Consider the following 20,567-nt stretch of genomic DNA (forward strand, 5'->3'; position numbering starts at 1 on the left):
GGAGACTGAGTCAGGGAGAATTGCTTGAACTCGGGAGGGGAGGCAGAGGTTGCAGTGAGCTGAGATCATGCCACTGCACTCCAGCCTAGGCAACAGAGCAAGAATTCATAATAATAATAACCAGGCATAGTGGCATGAGCCTGTGGTTCCAGCCACTCGGGAGGCTGAGGTGGTAGGATTGCCTGAACATGTGATTATGCCACTGCATTCCAGCCTGGGTGACAGAGCAAGACTGTGTCTCAAAAAGGAAAAAAAAAGGATGATCAAAACTATAGCACTAAGAAATCATCCCTCTCATTTGTTTTTCTCAGACCTTGTTTAAAATTCTAGCTTATGATATGATCTCTTTACTTTAGGTGACGATGAGCAGAGTGATTGGTTCTATGAAGGAGAATGTGTCCCAGGATTCACTGTTGCTAATCTTCTGCCCAAGTGGGCTCCTGATCATTGTTCTGAAGTAGAAAGAATGGATTCTGGATTGGATAAATTTTCAGATTCCACTTTCCTTTTACCTTCTCGGCCAGCTCAAAGAGGTGAGTTCTGAGGAGACCAAGAACTTAATGCTTTTATGGTTCTCCTTGGGCAGAGCAATCATATCCTAGCAAGCATACTCATGTCTTCGGTCACACATTTAACTATCTGAATTTTGGAGCTAGCTCAGGGATTTTCTAGAGGATTCAAAGTAAGTCTCAAAGCTTAAGGTTCTCTCCATTCCTTCCTAAACTAATCCATGGAAACTCTTGGGACATATATATTAGCAGGGCATTCCTTCAGCTTGCTATTGCTGTTTGTGCCAGATTTAGTGACAGCTGCTTATCCTGATGTGAAACTGTTAGGTTATTGATTATTGGATTTTGGAAGAGAACAGATTTCAATAAGAACATTCACATACACATTCTTATTTTCAGTAAGAGTATTCACATATAATGGTGTTTTAAAAATGGATGCTTTTAAAATAATTTAGTTCTATTTTAATGACCCTATTATTGGGGACTTTAACACAAATATGTTTCCTTTTCCCTTTGCTTTTTCTTCAATTATGATGTAGCAAAGTGGGTGGAAAGAACCTAGGACAGAAAAATGGAAATGTGGTGTTAATACTCTGGTACTCTCTACCAAGCTCTGTGATAGTTGCTTCATTTTCTTGGGATGACAGGGTCATCACTTAAGATATGTGACATTGGACAAAACCATTTCTTTTAGCACTATAAATTTATGATTCTAGGGTTCCCAGTAACCCCTAATCAACCAGTTAATCAGTTGCCAAGAATTTGTTGAACATCTGTTGGTGATCAGAATCACACTACGAGATGTAAACTCATATTATGTAGGATTTTGTCATGGTGAACCAGCAGTTGGTTCTTGGTAAGGACTGACTGAGGCACACATTGCTTTATTGAACATTTTGATGAACATTTCTAAAAGTTTCTAATGGACCATTTAAAATATATACAAATAAGAATAGTAAGAAGAAACTTAAAATGGCCTATAATCTCATATCCAGAGACAATCTCATTAATAACATTTTGGTGTGGTTTCCTCCAGTTGTTCTTTCCTTGTGTAGAACACATGTAGCAGTGAGAAAAATTGGGTTATCTGATGCGTGCTATTTTCCCCATTATGTCATGAATTAGAATGTTTTTGACATAGAAACTAACATTTAATTTTAAATTAAAAATTGTTAATAGTACCTTATGTTTGTGTGGTGTTTTCAGTTCATAAAGTCCCTTCTACTTGCTATTTCATTGGGTCTTCAAAACAGCCCAGTAAGGTAGGACTGAGTGATTATCCCTCTTTTATAGATGGAGGATGCCTAGGTCAAAGGTAAATGGCATGCCTGTGATCATACTGCTAGTGACAAAGACCTGGGAATAATAAATCCTCGGCAGACAGCTCTGTGATACTAGTTTAAAGGTCAATCTAGTAAGATCCTGAGGTTAAGCCTTCAGTGTACTAGAAACATAGGATTGCATTTGGATTTTCTGCATCGGTATCTGAGGCCTTCCTTCTTTTTTTAGGGTATCATGCTCGCTTGAATCGTCTGCCTGGAGCTGCAGCTCGGTGCCTCAGAAAGGGGCGAAGAAGGCTGGTTGGGAAGGTGATACCTCTCACAGTTTGCTGGGCTCAGTGGGGAGATAATATTTCCTATGGGAGTTGCATACCCTGTTAACAATCAGAGGTGCTACAGAATTCCCTGAAGTTAATGGAACCAACTGGAATGTGTTGGGAGTTTACAAGAGTGAACATTATATAGGATGTGAATGGATATATAAATAAAAGATGAAACGTAATTCATACAGAAGTTCTGACAAAGCAAACACTGTCATTACAATGTCTGTTGCCTTTAAACCTACAAGCCTGAGCTGTGTCTTCTGTAACTTTTGATTAATGTTATGTTATTATTGTGTAAGTTAAAATATTCTTGGCTTCTTTATGACTCCTCTTGAATTCATGAATGCATCTTTGTTCTTTCCTAACTTTGGTCTTTCATCCTAGAATTCATAAAAAAGAAAAAAAAAAACTGTTACTGAGTTTCAAGAGCCCCTCAGCCATGAGGGAGAACTATCTGCTGTTCATTCAGTTCTGCCTTTGCCAGGGATGATACCAGGGACTCAACTCTTTTAATCCTTCCAGCAACCTTGTAGGAAAAGGGCAAGCTCCTTCAGCAGATGAGGAAAACTTAGGTTCGAAGAAGTTAAGGAATGTCTGATGTTACCCGGATAGGAATGGTGGAATAGAGATTTGAACCCAGGTCTACTTTTGTCTTTTTACATTTTTATTGAACTTTATTTTTTACTCTACTTTGAGATTGAGAAATAAATTAAGACAGGGGCTCATCCTCAGTCAGAGAAGATGGTGGTGGGCAAAGAATAAGGAAAGGAGCGGCATTGAAGCATTAATTTGTTTGTTCTTGGTAAGAACAAACTTGGTAAGTTACAAGTAGTAACTTGGTAAGCATTTAGAATGCCTGCTAGATGGCACAATGTGTGCCACAGTCTGGCTTCCCTTAAGGGGATACTGTTTTATAGCCTGACTAGGGAACAGTTTTCTGAAGTTTTAGGCATACAAAAAAAAATGAGGCTGTTTATTTCCAGACGAGCCCAGGATACTTATTTCTTTTTATCTTTCAATTCGAGTTCAAATCTTTTTTCTTTTCTTGAGACGAAATCTCGCTCTGTGACCTAGGCTAGAATGCAGTGGTATTATCTCGGCTCACTGTAACTTCCCACCTCCCAGGTTCAAGCGATTCTCCTGCCTCAGCCTCCCCAGTAGCTGGGATTACAGGCACCCACCACCTTGCCTGGCAAATTTTTTTGTATTTTTACTACAGACAGGGTTTTACCATGTTGGCCAGGCTGGTCTCGAACCCCTGACCTCAGGTGATCCACCTGCCTCGGCCTCCCAAAGTGCTGGGATTATAGGCATGAGCCACCGTGCCCGGCCTCAAGTTCAAGTCTTGAATTAGAAGACATTTGATTATTGGAAGACTGAAACCTTTCGAATTACTCATTTTACAGACAAAACGCTGCTTTTGCTGCTCCGGGAGCTTATTGTTAACAGGGATAGCTAGCAAAATAGCAGCACATGGGGTGGAGGAAGGAGAGGATTTTACTTTTATTGTTTAGGCTTGACAGATAATGTTCCCCCTGCCACCTATGTTACTTTCTTTCAGCTCTTATAAAATGAGAGCCATCCACGTCCATGGAGGCAAGTCACTTTGTCTTGAAGGTTTCCCTTTAGCTTGCCTGGAAGGGAATGAGGGCCTATTGGATGTGCCTTTAATGATGTCAAATGAGTAGGATAATATTTACTTGTTTAATTCATCTTCATCACCTCAAAGGGATATTTATCATTTCTAGCAGAGGTCACCGCTCTGCCCCCCTTCTTCCCCCTCCCCCATCTCGCTTCTGCTTTTCTAAATTGTAATCATAAATAATGAGTTTCATTCACAGCTCCCTGCCAGTGAGCTGCTAATTACACAAAGTACTGCTTGTAATTTACACAGTAATAAACTGTAAATTTAAACATTACGGCACTTTCAGTTAATAATTTTTCTGCTGTAACAAATAGCTCATTTTTCAACCATCTTTTCCCTTGGCCCCCCTACCATGTCTGTGTCTGTGACCAGGAGGCATAGCTATAAGAAATGCAGAATGTGAAGAATATAGTATATGAAAACTTCTCATTTAACTCCACTACTGCCCGGACTCTGACCTCAGAGTAATTTTTCTATAGTCAGTTCAGCTGAAATGTGTAGCCTGATGTTTAGGACAGTCCACACATATAGATGAATACAGGTAATAACATTTGTCCAGACACAAATGTGTTTGAAGAACAGCCTTGACATTCTTGACAGTCACGCCCGTGACTTGTGTTATCTCAACACAACAATTACTCAGATGTGTGTTGGCATGCTTTCCCAGGTGCCATGGTAGGTAAGCATTGGGAATGTACTCAAATGAAGAGTGAATTGCCATTTTCCAATTTTTTGGAAATGGTTGGCTTCTGAACTATTTGTGGTGATATGGGTAAGCTTTTACACTAATGATGTTGAGAACCCTGAATTTAGGAATCAATTTTATACAAATTTCTATTTTTATTTCTTGAGATGATGTTTGAGGGACAAAGTACAGAGTAACAATTTTTGCAAGTCACAAAACTCTTTTGATGTATTTATATTTAGTCAGCAGATACTTTTACCAGTGAGGATTTAGTAATGTCCCAGGATGAAGGCTGTTGGGACTATAATCACATAGCTCTAGGGAGCTTGGTGTGCTGGCCTGTTAAAAATTGGCTACTGTTGAATTTTCTAAAAAAGGATTTTTACTCCTATATACTGCAGTAGTTCCAGGAGGTATAGTACTTATTAAAATACCATATATGGTGAATAGTGTCTATAAAGTGTTGATAAAGACTTTTGGATCACTGGAGAATAATAAATGTAGGGTAACATGTAAGACTTTTAAGATGAATTCCAATAAAAAGAAATATAGTTGCTGTTTTATTTTAAGATTGATTTTTAACATGTGCCTTTTGAGGTTGCTTTAGCTGGCACAGTTATGGGAAGGATTGATACTGTACTTTATGTGTTTGTTTCTGTGGTTGGATGATACTCTTGTCTGCCTTGTCTTTTTAGGAGACCAGCATAAACACTTTGGGGACTGAGAGGATAAGCCATATCATTAGTGACCCTCGGCAGAAAGAGTAAGTGCTTACATATTTACTGGCTGTGCTAGTCTGCTCCTTGGAGGTGGAGGCAGAGGGGAGTTTTATGGAGCAACTTAGAAATCAGGCTTCAGAGCTCAAAGAGACCTTAAAGATTTGTACTTTATAACAGTTAAAGATGGCAACATCCTAAACCTGTGACAGTGATTTTCTTTTCCTTTCTAGACTAGTTTCATTGTATTGTTTTTTTATACCTGCAGATGCTGCATTAGTAGCCTCCAGTAAAGATGTTTATTTTAAACTAATTTTTCTATCTCTAAATTTTTTTTTCCAAAATGGATGACTGCCTCTATCCTTCTATATTCTCTTCCCATTTTTAGACCTTTTCATAGGGAAATATCTTTTTTTTGAGACAGGGTCTGACTGTGTCACCCAGGCTGGAGTGCAGTGGTGGAGTCATGGCTCACTGCAACCTATGCCTCCTAGGCTCAAGCAATCCTCCCACTTTGGCCTCCTGAATAGTTGGGACTACAGGCATGTGCCACTGCGCCTATCTAATTTTTGTATTTTTTGTAGAGACAGGGTTTTGCCATGTTGTTCAGGCTGGTCTTGAACTCCTGGGCTCAAGTGATTTGCACACCTTGGCCTCCCAAAGTGTTGGGATTACAGGTGTGAGCCACTGCGCCCAACCTGTGAAATATCTTGTTCTAATTACTGTGGTGAGTGCTGTAGGAAGCCTGTATGTAGCTACAGGAAAATAATTCTGCAAATTCTCGTGACAGCCTTGTCCCCTAAAGTGGTTGGTTCTTTCATATATCTTGTATGCATCATGGTCAGTACCCAGTTATGATCCTATACACATCCAACCCGGGCTAATTTTAACATAGAAAATAAAGATGTGGGTGTGGTTTGTGCCCTTGTTGAGTTGAGGCTTCTGTTGTCACTGCACAACTGAGAGAGTATTGGTGTCACACTGTAATCTTGGGTTTATTTCTATTGTCCAGTCTTTTACATTCCATTACAAGCCTTTTTCCTTTGAAGAGGTTTTGTTTTTTTTTTCCAGAACCTTCACATGCATTTAATGTCTTCTCCTCTGATTGCATCTTTTCTCTATTCCCTGCTTTGTCTTTACTTCATTATTCCAACATCTTATCTTCTCCCTTCTGTAATTTTCCTATCACTTCTTTTATTGTTTTCTTTCCTGTTATTCTCTCCCTCTCTTTAGTTTCTGGTTACCATCAGCTGGGAAAAGAGAACGAAATCAGGTAAGATCATTTTTCTTTGTCATCTTTATTTTATCATTTGGTTTCCTTTTCTTTAGAAAGAATAAAGCGTTGGCTTCTGATTTTCCTCACATTTCTGCTTGTGCACATGAGGTAAGGTTTCCTCTTTCTTGTTATTTTGATTTTCTTGGAGAACTGTTTTCTAAGAGTAACCAATACTTACTGGTAAAAACTGCAGCTAATTCCTCTTTGTAGGTTCAACTGTGATCATTAGTTTCTTGTAGCATATATTTCATAGGAATCCTGTTTCTATTTTAGTTTTGAACTTTGCAGTAAGAAAGCGGAATGAATCTCATTTGCATATGGTTTAGTTCAACATGAGAATCCTGCGTTGAGAAGTACTATGTTGAAGCCTAAACGTATGAAGCAGAAAGTAGAGCTGCTCTGGGTGAAGTGGGGTCAAAGCCTTAGAGCAGTGGTCCCCAACCTTATGGCACCAGGGACAAGTTTTGTGGAAGACAGTTTTTCCATGGACCCGGATTGGGGGCATGGTGAGGAGGGTGGTTTCAGGATGATTCAAGTGCATTACATTTGTTGTGCACTACATTTCTATTATTATTACATTATAATATATAATGAAATAATTATACAACTGACCATAATGTAGAATCAATGGGAGCCCTTAGCTTGTGTTCCTGCAACTAGACAGTCCCATCTAGGGGTGATGGGAAACAATGACAGATCATCAGGCATTAGGCTTTCATAAGGAGTCCACAACCAGGTCCCTTGCTGGCTCAGTTCACAGTAGGGTTTGTACTCCTATAAGACTCTAATGTGGCTGTTGATCTGACAGGAGGTAGAGCTCAGGCGGTAATGCCAGCGATGGAAAGCAGCTGCTTGCTGACAGCTCACCTCCTGCTGTGCGGCCCTGGGGTTGGGGACCCCTGCCTTAGAGCCTCTCTTTCTTAGTCTTTTCCCTACCAACCCCCTGAGGGGGGCCCTTGGCATATTTAGGCCCATGTGGAGGGCTCACAATTTAAAAATTAATTCATAGTAGTTGTTGATATGTTTCTTTATGTGTGAAGCTTTGTGATTTTTTTTGGAGGATTGCTCTATCTTGGTGATTAGTTGTAAAATAGATGAACACTGGCAGGTGAAAAGTTGTAGTTTTCCTGTTTGTCGTGTTTTTTTTTTAACTACTTAGTAGCTTATTGAGTTGATACACATGATCCACATTTTAGACTTGGAATCTTCATTATGAATCTGCTGTTTCAAAATGAACTAGAGTGGTGGAAGACATAACTGGTGTATGTGTATGAGATGATTTTAGATGGCATATGGATGCACAGTTTTTAAGTTTTGCATTATAGTTTACATTGGAAAAGATGTAATTATTATATCAAGCTTGTTATTTCACAGAAATGTAGTAAGGATAAAGCTGAGCAAAAATAATTGATATGAGGAAAAATAATAAGTAAACAGTAATACAGGTTTTAGGCAGCTAAGGAAAATCATGAAGGTGGTATGTGAGAGACTGCAGTTTGGAGAACACTAAGCTAGAGCACTAACCATGTTTGCATCAGAGGATCTAAAGGCAGAAGGGGACCTGTGGCAGTCACCTGGTCCAGATCTGTTATTTGCAAATGATGAACTGGAGATCTATAAGATTGAAACTATTTGCCCAAAGTCATACAGCTAGTAGAACCAAGATTGGAACCTCTGTGGCAGATAGAACAGTTGCTTAGTTTGTATTCTCATAAAACACGTTTGAAGTTATCATTCCAGGGTCTTCCAGTCTTTGTATGTCACAAGGTATTAAGTTCTAAACTTTTTGGAGAGGACTATTGGTTGTGGAAAAAGTCCAAAGAAAGCTAGCAAACATAAAGTGAGGGATCTCATTCCATCCTCACAGCCACCTTTTGAAGTCAAATAGATGTTTTTGCAGATGAGAAACTGAAATTATACTCTAAAAGCAATATGATAGCAATGAAAGTAAAATAGGTAGGGCAGGCCTGGTGCAGTGGCTCACGCCTATAATCCCAGCACTTTGGGAGGCTGAGGCAGGTGGATCACCTGAGGTGAGGGGTTCGAGACCAGCCTGGCCAACATGGCGAAACCCTGTCTCTGCTAAAAATACAACAACAACAACAACAAAAATTAGCAAGGCTTGTTGGTGGGTGCCTGTAATCTCACCTACGTGGGCGACTGAGACAGGAGAATTGCTTGAACTCGGGAGGTGGAGGCTGCTGTGAGCTGAGATCATACCACTGCACTCCAGCCTGGGTGATAGAACGACTGTCTGTCTCAAAAAAAAAAAAAAAAAAAAAAAAATTAGGTAAGACAGATAGTGATATATTCATTTAACAGATGAGGATAGTAAAGCTCAGAGGTTATGTAATTTTTGACACCCAGCACATCAGTGGTAGATTGGAACTAAAAGGTGTTCTAATTCTTAGTCTAGTTCTCTTTCCACAATGCGATGCTGCTGTTATGTGCCAACCAGTTATTCTCGGAGACATTTGCCAGGGTAAGGAAATGAAAAGGTAATTTCATGCTAATCTTGGAAACAAGGGCTGATACAAAGTTGATAATCAGCAGCAGGCACAAGTTCCTGTTACATCATGTGGAAAAAACTGTCTTCTGCCATTTAAGTGACTATTGTATATCAAGTTTTTGAAAAAGTGTTGTTTAATAAGGATTAGTTTTTTTTTTTTTTTTTTGAGGTGTGCTAGATCAGGTTGGGTACATTCACAGGCACACTATTAAATATGCATGACTTTACTGAGCAGTGCCTGTGTTTGGTATGACAAAAGAGTTGGACAGTCAAAAAGGGGAAAAGTAATCAAAGTGTAGGTTACCCTTTAGGATCAGGTCCGTTTCATGTAAGCCGTACTAAAATAGTCTTATTCATTCCTGCAGTTCAATCCCCTGTCTCCCCTTTACTCACTGGACGTTCTTGCCGATGCTTCTCACCGAAGGTGTTCACCAGCACACTGCTCTGCCAGGTAATTGTCTTTTAGTAGCTGTTATTTGCTTCTGGACGATACTATATTCCTTTCTGGTACTCCTGAAATTATAAAATATGTTTGTGTACAGTATCCAATTTGATCCTGACAATCCTCCTAATCCATAGGAATCTTTTGAGGTGAATAGATGTTTTACAGATATAGAAACTGAGGCAGAGCAGTGAAGTGTCTTTCCTGTGGTCCAAGGCTAGGATGTGATTAAGTCTCAACTTTAACCTAGGTCTTCTGGCTCATATTTCATTTTATTTCTGCTGCTAAAAGCCCCATCTTCAAAGAACATTATTAATGTTCCTTGCCATGACCCTGCAAAACCCTGCATAATCTGACTTCTTCCTACATGTACAGCCTCCTGTCGTATAATTTTCTCCCTCTGTCGGGGAGAGATCCAGCAGTACCAGGGAGCTCTGTTTTGTTCTTCAAAAATTGCAGCAGTCCTTTCCTGCCTCTGAACCTTTGCTCTTTTTCCCTTTGACTGGAAAACTGTCTTTGAGCTGCTGCTTGTCTCAGCTCAGGTGCCACCTTGTCAAGGAGACCACTCAGACCATCCCGTCTAAGGGGCCACCTCCAGCACTTCCTGCTCATTATTTGTTTGTTTCCTTTATTGCTCTATCACAGTCTGAAATGAATTTGCTTATTAGTTTATTTTTGTGGGTTTGGTTTTCTTTTCTTTTTTTTCTTTTCACTTTATCCCTCAGTCTTTCCCACTAGAATATAAGCTTCAGAGTACTGGGATGTTGTCTTGTTCCCAATAACTCCCTAACACAGTATCTGGGACTTGTTAGGCATTAATATATATTAGTCAAACGAGTGACTCCTTACAAATATAAATTCTTTTAGGTGACGTGGGAAGTAAATATGGTTTTAATGGTAGCACCCCCTACAGGGCCGTTATACAGAAGAGTAGCTAATGGGCTGGACCCTAGAAGTTTTATTGTTTCTGTTGTCACAAAGAATTTCTTTCCAAGGTTCTGATAACTCTTTTTTTCCCTAATAAGTTCTTAAATGGTTATGTTCATAGTTTTTGAGGTGCAGGCTGCATAAAGAAGTTACTCCTTCGTGGATACAGTTAGAACTTCTACTGTGGGCTATAATAATAAATTTTGCACCATAACCTACTGCCAGATCTTTCTACTGAAATATTGGTATTTCTGTACAGAATGTCTTTTGAAAAGAGAGACCATCACAAATGGTGTTATTAAGAATGTGGAACCAGTCTAGGCTATAACATTGTGAGACCTTGTTTCTATAGAAAATTTTTTAAAAAATGAGTTGTGTCAGCCAGGCGCAGTGGCTCAAGCCTGTAATCCCAGCACTTTGGGAGGCCGAGATGGGCGGATCACGAGGTCAGGAGATCGAGACCATCCTGGCTAACACGGTGAAACCCCGTCTCTACTAAAAAAATACAAAAAACTAGCTGGGCGAGGTGGTGGGCACCTGTAGTCCCAGCTACTCAGGAGGCTGAGGCAGGAGAATGGTGTGAACCTGGGAGGTGGAGCTTGCAGTGAGCTGAGATCCGGCCACTGCACTCCAGCCTGGGCGACAGAGCGAGACTCCGTCTCAAAAAAAAAAAAAAAATCCGTTGTGTCTGGTGACGTACACCTGTAGTCTCAGCTACTTGGGAGGCTGAGGTGGGATGATTGCTTGAGCTCAGGAGGTCAAGGTTTTAGTGAGCTGTGATGATGCCACTGCACTCTAGCCTGGATGACAGAGTGAGACCCTGTCTCAAAAAAAAAAAAAAGAATGTGGAAAATTGTGGAGTGATATAAACTATTAGTAGTAAGGCCTTTCCTTCGGTAGCATGATGTTTATTCATCATTAATTCATTTAGCATTTGCTGGGATCCTGCTGTGAGCCAGCCTCTTTGTTTAGATACCACCCTCAAGGAGCTTACGTTCTCGTGGGAAAGTCAGGTATGGAAGTTGACAATTACAATAAAGGTTTGAAAAAGCACAGAGGAGGGACCCCTAACTTCGAGGCTCAGGGAGATCTTTTTAGAGGTTGTGCTGAAGCTGTCAGAGAAGACAACAAGATTTTAATCCATAGGAAAACAGTCCTTCAGCTGTTTGTCTTAATACCAAATAAAATAATGTCTGTGTATACTGTTTGGGAAAATGATTTGAGTAGCATGATACCATGTCAGAATGCTGAAAGTGGATTACTTTCCCTCCTCTCTTTACCTCTGCTACCTAGAGCTGTGCTGTGCTGAGATCAGTATTCGTACTTTGGTTAGGCTTCCTGTTTCTTTTAAAAGCCTTATCCTACTGTGCTTCTTTGTACTCAGCCCTAGGGTAATAATGCTTATTGTTTTGGACCATTGCTGAAAGCAAAGGAGAGAGAATGTGGACAATCATACATCCTCTTTGTCCTTCTAGACATCATACCCAGGGCAATAGATACCAAGTGGGTTGCATACATGAAGGTTTGTTGGGACAGGGGAAGTACATTTTTAAACTTACATTTATTTATAGCTGATCCTTCAAATTTTTTTTGTTTTAAATTGTACATATGTGTCTAGTAGCATGTATTTATATTTTATGTGTATGTACTACACATATCATATTTTTTCAGATTTTTTACTCTTGAGGGTACACATCAATAAAACCTGGCAACCACTGCTCCATAGGAAATGATCAGTGCAAGTGACTTCTATGCAATGTTTAGAAAATGTGAATGATGACATACTGAGCTCTCAGGGTAACTGGTCACTCCTTTGTAATAGTTCCTCCCCAGCAGGGGGTTAGTGAGGATGGAACCGTTTAGCTCCAGTGTGGCAGACTGATGAGACTGGATTCAGAACAGGGCAGTAGGCTTTGCAAAGACTGGATCATTTAGCAAAAGCCTGGCACCAAGGAGGAGTGTGAAGGAGTAAGTGGCAGAAGAAGCAGGTGAATGACTATACTAAAAACTGTTTCGAATGGAAATTGTATCTTTTTCTTGTCCCATTTTATTTGTAGTAGGGAAACATTTATTTCAAAGCATCTGGACAGCATTGGAAATTTCACATGCATCATTAGCATGGTGTGTGTGTGTCGGGGGGAGGGGGGTGACTATGTTATCATTAGTGGTATAATTTTATTTTGCAAAGAGAAGTGTTTCCTGTTTTATCACAGCTTTCCCTGAGGAGGGTTGGTGTATTAATTTGCTGTATTGCCTCCTGGCTGTTCCCAGGCTGTTTTTCCTCTTCATCATGGAATTTTTAATGGCCCTACTGCCTCTTGGGAAGCATGTGAGGAAGAGTTCCTCAGGGAGTGCTTCCCTTTTTTCACATGCCTATAATTACTCTCCTTTAAGAGCACAAAGAGTTCGATAATCATGCCTGAACTATGAAGGTTCTCTCCTGTCAGGTTACTGAGCTGAGGCTGCTTCTTGCCTGGACACTGCCAATTCCATTCTCCCAAGCAAGAGGAAGGGCTTTTCAACAGTTTCCTCCCTGCTAGAACCGTATGCTTTTCTGGTTCTCAGAATAGGTGGGGGCGGGGGGCGTTGGGAGGATGGCGCATGACCTAAAATCCTCTCTTGTTTAGTATTTCATTGCTATAAACAAATAAATAATTGGACCATAATCTTAAAATAACATTTTATTGATGTATCATTTTAATACAGCCCACATGACAGGTGCAGTGGATGGGAAGGTTTGTGGTCTTTGTACCATCTAATAGATTTATGGATTTCAGGAATACCACTCTGGAAATAGTTAACTTGGTGGTTTTCAACCCTGGCTGCAAGTGGAATCACCTAAGAAGCTTTAAGAAAATATATCCATGCTGGGCCCTACTTCCAGAGATTCTGATTTAACTGGTCTGGAATGAGGCCTAGACATTGGCATTATTTTAAAGCTCCCTAGGTGATTAATATGCAACCAGGGTTAAGAACTGTTGTCCTAAATGCATATGGTTTTGTGACTGGTGCTTTGTAATTTGCTTAATAGGGGCTCCCATTTCATAATTGGCATGAACTCTGTACTTTGGTATGGTATGCACCATTCCTTATAGGAGGTAGACCCCTGGACTTCTCTTAGTTTTGGAGAACCTACTGCAGGTAAAGAAGAGTGTTAGTATCTGCACAGTGCCCAGCACATAGTTCTTAATAAATGGAGGGGCAGAGTTTTGTCAGGTGGCTGTATGGATAGTTGGATTGTTGGCTGGCCGTGTGGATGAAATCCATAAACCAACTGTTTTGGTTTGGTTGTTTTGGTTGCTAGTATTGGGATTTGCTGTTAAAGGTGTAATACTTGGTAGTGGTGTTAAGAATTGCTGCTGCTCAAACAGCAGATGGTGTGATTGGCGTTCTAGTAGAGGCAGTGGTATTGTTAAGGGCACAGTCACAAACTTGTAATAAGGAGACTAGTGCTGCAAGCAGTTTTTCCCAAAATGAGAGATTTGTTGATTGTGAAGGATAGTTTTTCTTACTGTTATTACCAAAGAAAATGATAAGTAGGATTTATCAATTGCTACATACAGGTCAGTTGCATCTGTGTGATGCATAAGTCACCAATTGCAGTTTTTGAGTGCCAAAACTTTTCATGGCAGTGTTTTAGTTTTCTCCAACTCAAAGGAAAGATCAACTTGTAGTGACCTTTCCTTTATTTTGGAAGATAATTTGGTCATGCATTACCATTTTAATTTATTCTTTCTTTAAGCTCTTGACATAGCAAAGTACTGATATCTTCTTTTCATATAGTCAGCTTCCTTTGTAAATAAACTATTTTTTCTTTGAGAAATCTTATTTTTAGTTGCAGTAAGGATGGCAGATATCAGCCTGGTATGCGAATATTGTACGTTTCTTAATGAATGGATGAAAAGTTTCATAGCTTCTACTTTCTTCATAGACCATTGGCATAGGTGGTAGGAGATTAAGAGTGTGGATATTAGTGTCAGGCAGACCTGGGTGAGAATCCTGGCTTTACCCAGGCAAATGACTTAATCTTCCCATACCTCAATTTCTACATCTTTAAAATGGAAATATCAATACTTTTTAAATTGGTTGAGTGGGGATCAAAATGAAATAATATATGTAAATATTTAGCATCCTGGTACATTTTTGTTATGTAGTTACTGCCCTACCCCGTCCTTAGGATAACTGCAATTTTAAAAACTTTGAGTTGGCTTCCAGAGTCATTTGCTAATTAGATGTAATACAGATTCTTGAGGTGCTTAAATGGCCTCAAATGGTCTATAAGAGGAGGCATTTGGACAGAGTTGGGATTAAAAAAAAAAAGAGAGACAGAGAGACCTTCCTGCCCATTAGAGAGTTGAAATAGGATAGGCTGAGCTCATTTGTAATTCATTTTATGTGTTCACAAACGTTATGATCTACATATCAGAGTTGTGTGCCCAGCTGGCTGTGCCACTTGACAAGGAGTTTCAAAGAGTAAGAAGAAGACTCACTTCATGCTATTAATTTTGACCTTTGGAGCCATAATAAACAGCCTGAGGTTTTACCTCAGGGCTTGGGGGAAGGAACCTTTTATTAGTCCTGTATCTGTTGATGCTGTGAAGTACAGTATTGCTTTCTCACCTCTTTAGTACCTCAGTTTTGGCCATGTGTGAAGCAATGTTTCTGCTGTAGTATTGTCTATAAGGTTGCCCAAGCCTATTGGAACTGCCCATTGTATAGTACACAGTTCTTGAATCTTTTGTCCTCTATTGGAGGGTCTCATTGACAGTGGCTGTCAGCTGGCTGGCATCTTACTGCCTAAGTGGAATGATGAAAGCATTTTCTCTCTCTCTCTGTTTTTCCATTGTAACATACCCATCTTTCCAACTGATGTGAAATGATTAGACTCTTATGGGTGGCATGAAACAGCTTCATGATATGCCTACCTTAGCCCAGCTAAGGGAATTAGATTAGGGAGAATTTTCAGGTGCCAGTGAGCAGTTTGTCACAGACTACTGAGGGTTAGATTTAAGTGAAAACCATTAGTGGAATTGCTAGGATCGCTTCCTGTTAGATAAGCCGCCTCTGTTTCCTATGATAATTGTGAAGTGGTTTTTTTTTTCTTTTTTTTTCTTCCTAGCTGCTCCTAGTGCCATAGGCCTAGATCTTTTCCCAGGTGCAAGTCTGTGAAAATATTTCCCCCTCTGACTGCTTAATAAATGTCAGTAAACCCTAAAGGTAAAATCGCATGTGAGAAAGGAGTCTCACATTTAATCTAGGGATTAAATCCCTAGATTTAATCCTCCTTTTTCTCCTTTTACCCTAGCACTTACTTGTTCTCTGATTACAACTCAGTGTCTCGGAGTATTAATTCTTTCTTTAGAAACTGGCCTTCCTACTATGTTGTGAGCTCCTGGGGACAGGACCTCAGCTCAGTCATCTTTTTTCTTCCTCTGCACATCCAGCATAGTATGTTACATTGGGTAGGCCTCCATAAATTTTTGTTAAAAATAACTGAGGTGAACAGATTAGTAATTAAGGAGAATAATTGGAATATATGATATATATGACCTTTGGTCCCTAGAAACATCAAATTTTTTCCTGGTGTTACTTGTTTGTGTTAAAGAAAAAGTATAGAAAACAAATACCCTTTTTACATTGAAATTTATTAACTTTCTAATTTTAATTTTGTGGGTACATAGTAGGTGTATATACTTCTGGGGTACAAGAGACGGTTTGATATAGGCATGTAATGCATAATAATTACATCATGGAGAATGGGATATCCATCCCCTCAAGCATTTATCCTTTGTGTTACGAACAAACCAATTTTACTCTTTTATTTTAAAACATACAGTTAGATTATTATTGACTATAACCACCCTGTTGTGCTATCAAATAGTAGATCTTATTCATTCTTTCACTTTTTTTTGTACATATTAACCATCCACATTCCTCACCACCCTCATTACCCTTCCCAGCCTCTGGTAACCATCCTTCTACTCTCTATCTCCATTAGTTCAATTGTTTTGATTTTTAGATCCCACAAATAAGTGAGAACATGTAATTTTTGACTTTCTGTGCCTGGTCTATTTTGCTTATTATAATTATCTCCATTTTCGCCCATGTTGTTGCAAATAACAGGATCTCATTCTTTTTTATGGCTGAATAGTACTGCATTGTGTATATGCACCACATTTTCTTTATCCGTTCATCAGTTGATGGACACTTAGGTTGCTTCCAGATGTTGGCTATTGTGAACAGGGCTGCAGCAAACTTGTGGGTACAGATATCTCTTTGATATACTGATTTCCTTTCTTTTGGGTATTTACCCAGTAGTGGGATTGCTGGATCATAAAATAGAGTCAAAAAAGACTCTATTTTTAGTTTTTTTGAGGAACCTCCAAACTGTTCTCCATAGTGGTTGTACTAATTTACATTCCCACCAACAGTGTACGAAGGTTACCTTTTCACCGCATCCTCACCAGCATTATTAGTTCTATTTTGGATGTAAACCAATTTAACTGGGGTGAGATGATATCTCATTGTAGTTTTGATTTGCATTTCTCTGATGATCAGTGATATTGAGCACCTTTTCATATGCCTGTTTGCCACTTATATGTCTTTTGAGAAATATCTGTTCAAATCTTTTGCCCATTTTTTGATTGAATTATTAGATTTTTTTTCTATAGAGTTGTTTGAGCTCCTTATATATTCTCATTATTAACGCTTTGTCAGATGGGTAGTTTGCAGGTATTTTCTCCCATTCTGTGGGTTGTCTGTTCACTTTGTTGATTGTTTCCTTTGCTGTGCAGAAGGTTTTTAACTCAATGTGATCCCATTTGTCCATTTTTGCCTTGGTTGCTGTGATTGTGGGATATTACTAAAAAAATTTTTGCCCAGACCAATGTCCTGGAGATTTTTCCCAGTGTTTTCTTATAGTAGTTTCATAGTTTGAGATTTCAAATTTAAGTCTTTAATCTACTTGATTTGATTTTGTATATGCTGAGAGATAGGGGTCTAGTTTCATTCTTCTGCATATGGACATCCAGTTTTCCCTGCACCGTTTATTGAAGAGACTGTCTTTTCCCCAGTGTATGTTCTTGGCACCTTTGTTGAAAATGAGTTCACTCTGCATGTGTGGATTTGTTTCTGGGTTCTCTGTTCTGTTCCATTGGTCTGTGTGTCTGTTTTTATGCCAGTACAATGCTATTTCAGTTACTATAGCTTTGTAGTATAATTTGAAGCCAGGTAATGTGGTTCCTTCAGTTTTGTTCTTTTTGTTTAGGATAGCTTTGGCTATTCTGGGTCTCTTGTGGTTCCATATACATTTTAGGATTCCTTTTTCTATTTCTGTGAAGAATGTCATTGGTATTTTGATAGGAATTGCATTGAATCTGTAGATTGTTTTGGGTAGTATGGACATTTTAAAAGTATTGATTCTTTCAATCCATGAACGTGGAGTATCTTTCCATTTTTTTGGTGTCTTCAATTTTTTTATCCATGTTTTATATGTTCATTATAGAGATCTTTTACTTCTTTAAGTTAATTTCTAGGTATTTAATTTTATTTGTGGCTACTATAAATGGGGTTAATTTTTAAATTTCTTTTTCAGATTGTTCACTCTTGGCATATAGAAATGCTACTGATTTTTTTGTGTTGATCTTGTATCTTGCAACTTTACTGAACTTGTTTATCACTACTAATAGTTTTGTGGTACAGTCTTTAGGTTTTTCCAAATATAAGTTCCTATCATCTACAAACAAGGATACTTTGACTCCTTCCTTTTCAGTTTGGATGCCCTTTAGTTCTTTTTCTTGTCTGATTATTCTAGCTAGGACTTTCAGTCCTAAATTGAATAACAGTGGTGAAGGCGGGCATCCTTACCATGTTCCTAATCTTAGAAGAGAGACTTTCAGTTTTTCCCCATTCAGTATGATACTAGCTGTGGGCCTGTCATGTATGACTTTTATTATGTTGAGGTATGTTCCTTCTATACCCAGTTTTTTGAGGATTTTTATTCTATATAAAAAAAATGAACTTTTCATTAACTTTAAAAATGAGTGATTTTTGAAGGTGAACTATTCCTTAAACTAGCTTGCCATTGGCAGACAGACTGTTTGCTCTCCATAGGAGTGACTCTAAACATCTTTATTCCAAATCTAAAGCAGTCACTTCAGTTATTTTTTTGCCAACATTGGTTCTATTAAACATGCATGTATTTCTCAAAGTATTTTTTTTCCCTAAAAGTACATTCCTGCCCCAAGGACATAGTGATCTGCCCAGTTTCCTAAGTAACACTGCAGTTTTAACAACTCACCTGATCTTTCAGTTACCTGCAGTAAAAAAGAAAACAGAAATGTGTTTATGCTTGGATAGAAAGAATCCTCTTTCCATTAATTGTTAATCTTCAGCATTCACCTTCACACTTGTAATAAGAATTTAGTGACTTTTTCTGCGATAAGAATTTTTTTAAAAAGAGTGTACTTTTTGCTTTTAGTGCTCTTTCTTCCAACTCTGCCCTGGCAAATGCCACCACAGTGGGGAAACTATCACACTCTTAGGGGAAGTACTGATCCCACACTTACACTGTGAAAGATGCATATGCCCCAGGTTTTACTGGCCTGAGTGAAGATTGTCCCTGAGGCCCTGATCAGATGAAACAGAAAAGGCATAGCCTGTCTTTTCTCTAATTGCGTATATACTGGGGAATAGTATTTTTATCTAAGTGTATATTAATTTAATCATTCTATTATTCTTTAGGTTGAATAGTTAGATCTGTATTATTGACTAGGTTGACTCTGGGAATTTGGTAGATTTTTCAATTCAGTAATTTTCAAAGTAGGTAGGTGCTTATCAGAATTACCCAGGGAAAAATTTAAAAATAAGTATGTTACTGATACTCCTCCCACTCCTGCCCAGCCTACTAAATTAGGATCTTGATAGGGACATGTGTATTTAGTAAAAGCTCCTTATATAATTCTGATAACCATTTGCCACTCCAGTTGAGAGTTAAGTTTTAACTTGGTGGAGACTTTAACTTAATACTTAGCCTTTTATACACTATGCCTAATTGAAAGATCACTTCCCCTAGCATATTACATGGTTTGCAACCCAAGAACAACCATATACTACTCTTGAAAAATAGTTTTGAAGTATCTCGTTAATCTTTTACCCTTTCTACTTGCAGGAAGGGTCTCTGTGTTGATGAGAAAGAGAAACTTAGACTCTTTTATCCTTTTTGTTACCGCATTTGTGCTTTTGTCCCTCTTTTAGTTTCCATTTTGAGAGTAAACAGTGATGCTTTCAAAGTAAAATAACACACATTAAATAAATAACACGTTAAAAGAAAAGGAGCCAAGTGGTTGTTAAGTACCCATAAATGAAAATGGGGTTGGGGAGGTGGTCAACCTCTTTATTTTTCCTTCCCTTCTCTAATTTTTTATGTCTGCAACCCTTGATGATCTGGAATTATTTGGGGATAAACAAAAAACTGGAACTACCTCTTCGATAGGAAGCCGAAGCTGTAGCAGTTGCCTTAGCCACATGCTAAGGTTCCCCAAAATAATACAGGCGGCCCTGCCAGCCCCACACGTAGTAGTGTTCTTTATTCCTGAGCAGGGCTGTGCTAATTTTCTGGATGTGCCATGCTGCATGAGGGCTTCTGTTTCCTGCCTCTAAATCCTCTTGCTCTAAGCACCCAACTTCCTTCTTCTTTTCCCCAGACTTGTTCTTTTTTTTTAGTTCTTCTTTTTAAATTTTTATTTTATTTTTAAAAAACTGACACATAATGGTTGTACGTATTTATGGGGTACACAGTGGCATTTCAATACATACAATATGTAGTGATCAAATCAGGGTCATTAGCATATACATCTGCTCAAACATTTATCATTTCTTTTTGTTAGAAGCATTCAATATCCTCCTAGCTATTTGAAACTGTGTAATATATAATTGTTAACTGTAGTCACCGTACAGTACTGTAGAGCTAGAATTTATTCCTCCTATCTAGCTCTAAGTTTATATCTTTTAACAAATCCTTTTCTGTCCCTCCCTTCCCATACCCCAGCCGGAAGTATCCTCTGTTCTACTTTTTCCTTCTATGAGATCAACTTTTTTAAGCTTCCACTTATGAGTGAGAACTGATGGTGTTTAACTTTCTGTTCCTGGCTTGTTTTCACTTAACCTAATATCCTCTGGTTCCATCCATGTGGCTGTGAATGACTGGATTTACTCTTTTTTTTTTTTAATGCCTGAATAGTATTCCATTGTGTAG

The 20,567-nt window shown here is 38.8% G+C and overlaps 1 protein-coding gene across 5 annotated transcripts in view; it reads left to right on the forward strand.

Moving 5' to 3' along the window:
* Window positions 1-20,567, forward strand: part of GPATCH2L (G-patch domain containing 2 like) — a 53,854-nt gene that overhangs the window by 20,136 nt on the left and 13,151 nt on the right. For 4 of the 5 annotated variants that reach the window (XR_001887073.1, XM_017880570.1, XM_017880574.1 and 1 more), the window contains exons 4-8: window positions 357-533; window positions 2,019-2,098; window positions 5,138-5,205; window positions 6,488-6,542; window positions 9,309-9,394. Coding sequence is in view for 4 of the 5 variants with exons in the window: in XM_017880570.1 (XP_017736059.1) it covers window positions 357-533; window positions 2,019-2,098; window positions 5,138-5,205; window positions 6,488-6,542; window positions 9,309-9,394 (466 nt within the window). In the remaining variant the exon portion in view is untranslated. Of the gene's footprint in view, window positions 1-356; window positions 534-2,018; window positions 2,099-5,137; window positions 5,206-6,391; window positions 6,432-6,487; window positions 6,543-9,308; window positions 9,395-20,567 lie in introns of all 5 variants that reach the window. The other variant, XM_017880571.1, reaches the window with a different exon arrangement.

This window comes from Rhinopithecus bieti, unplaced genomic scaffold, assembly GCF_001698545.2.
Source record: "Rhinopithecus bieti isolate Rb0 unplaced genomic scaffold, ASM169854v2 scaffold_11380, whole genome shotgun sequence".
NCBI lineage: Eukaryota > Metazoa > Chordata > Mammalia > Primates > Cercopithecidae > Rhinopithecus > Rhinopithecus bieti.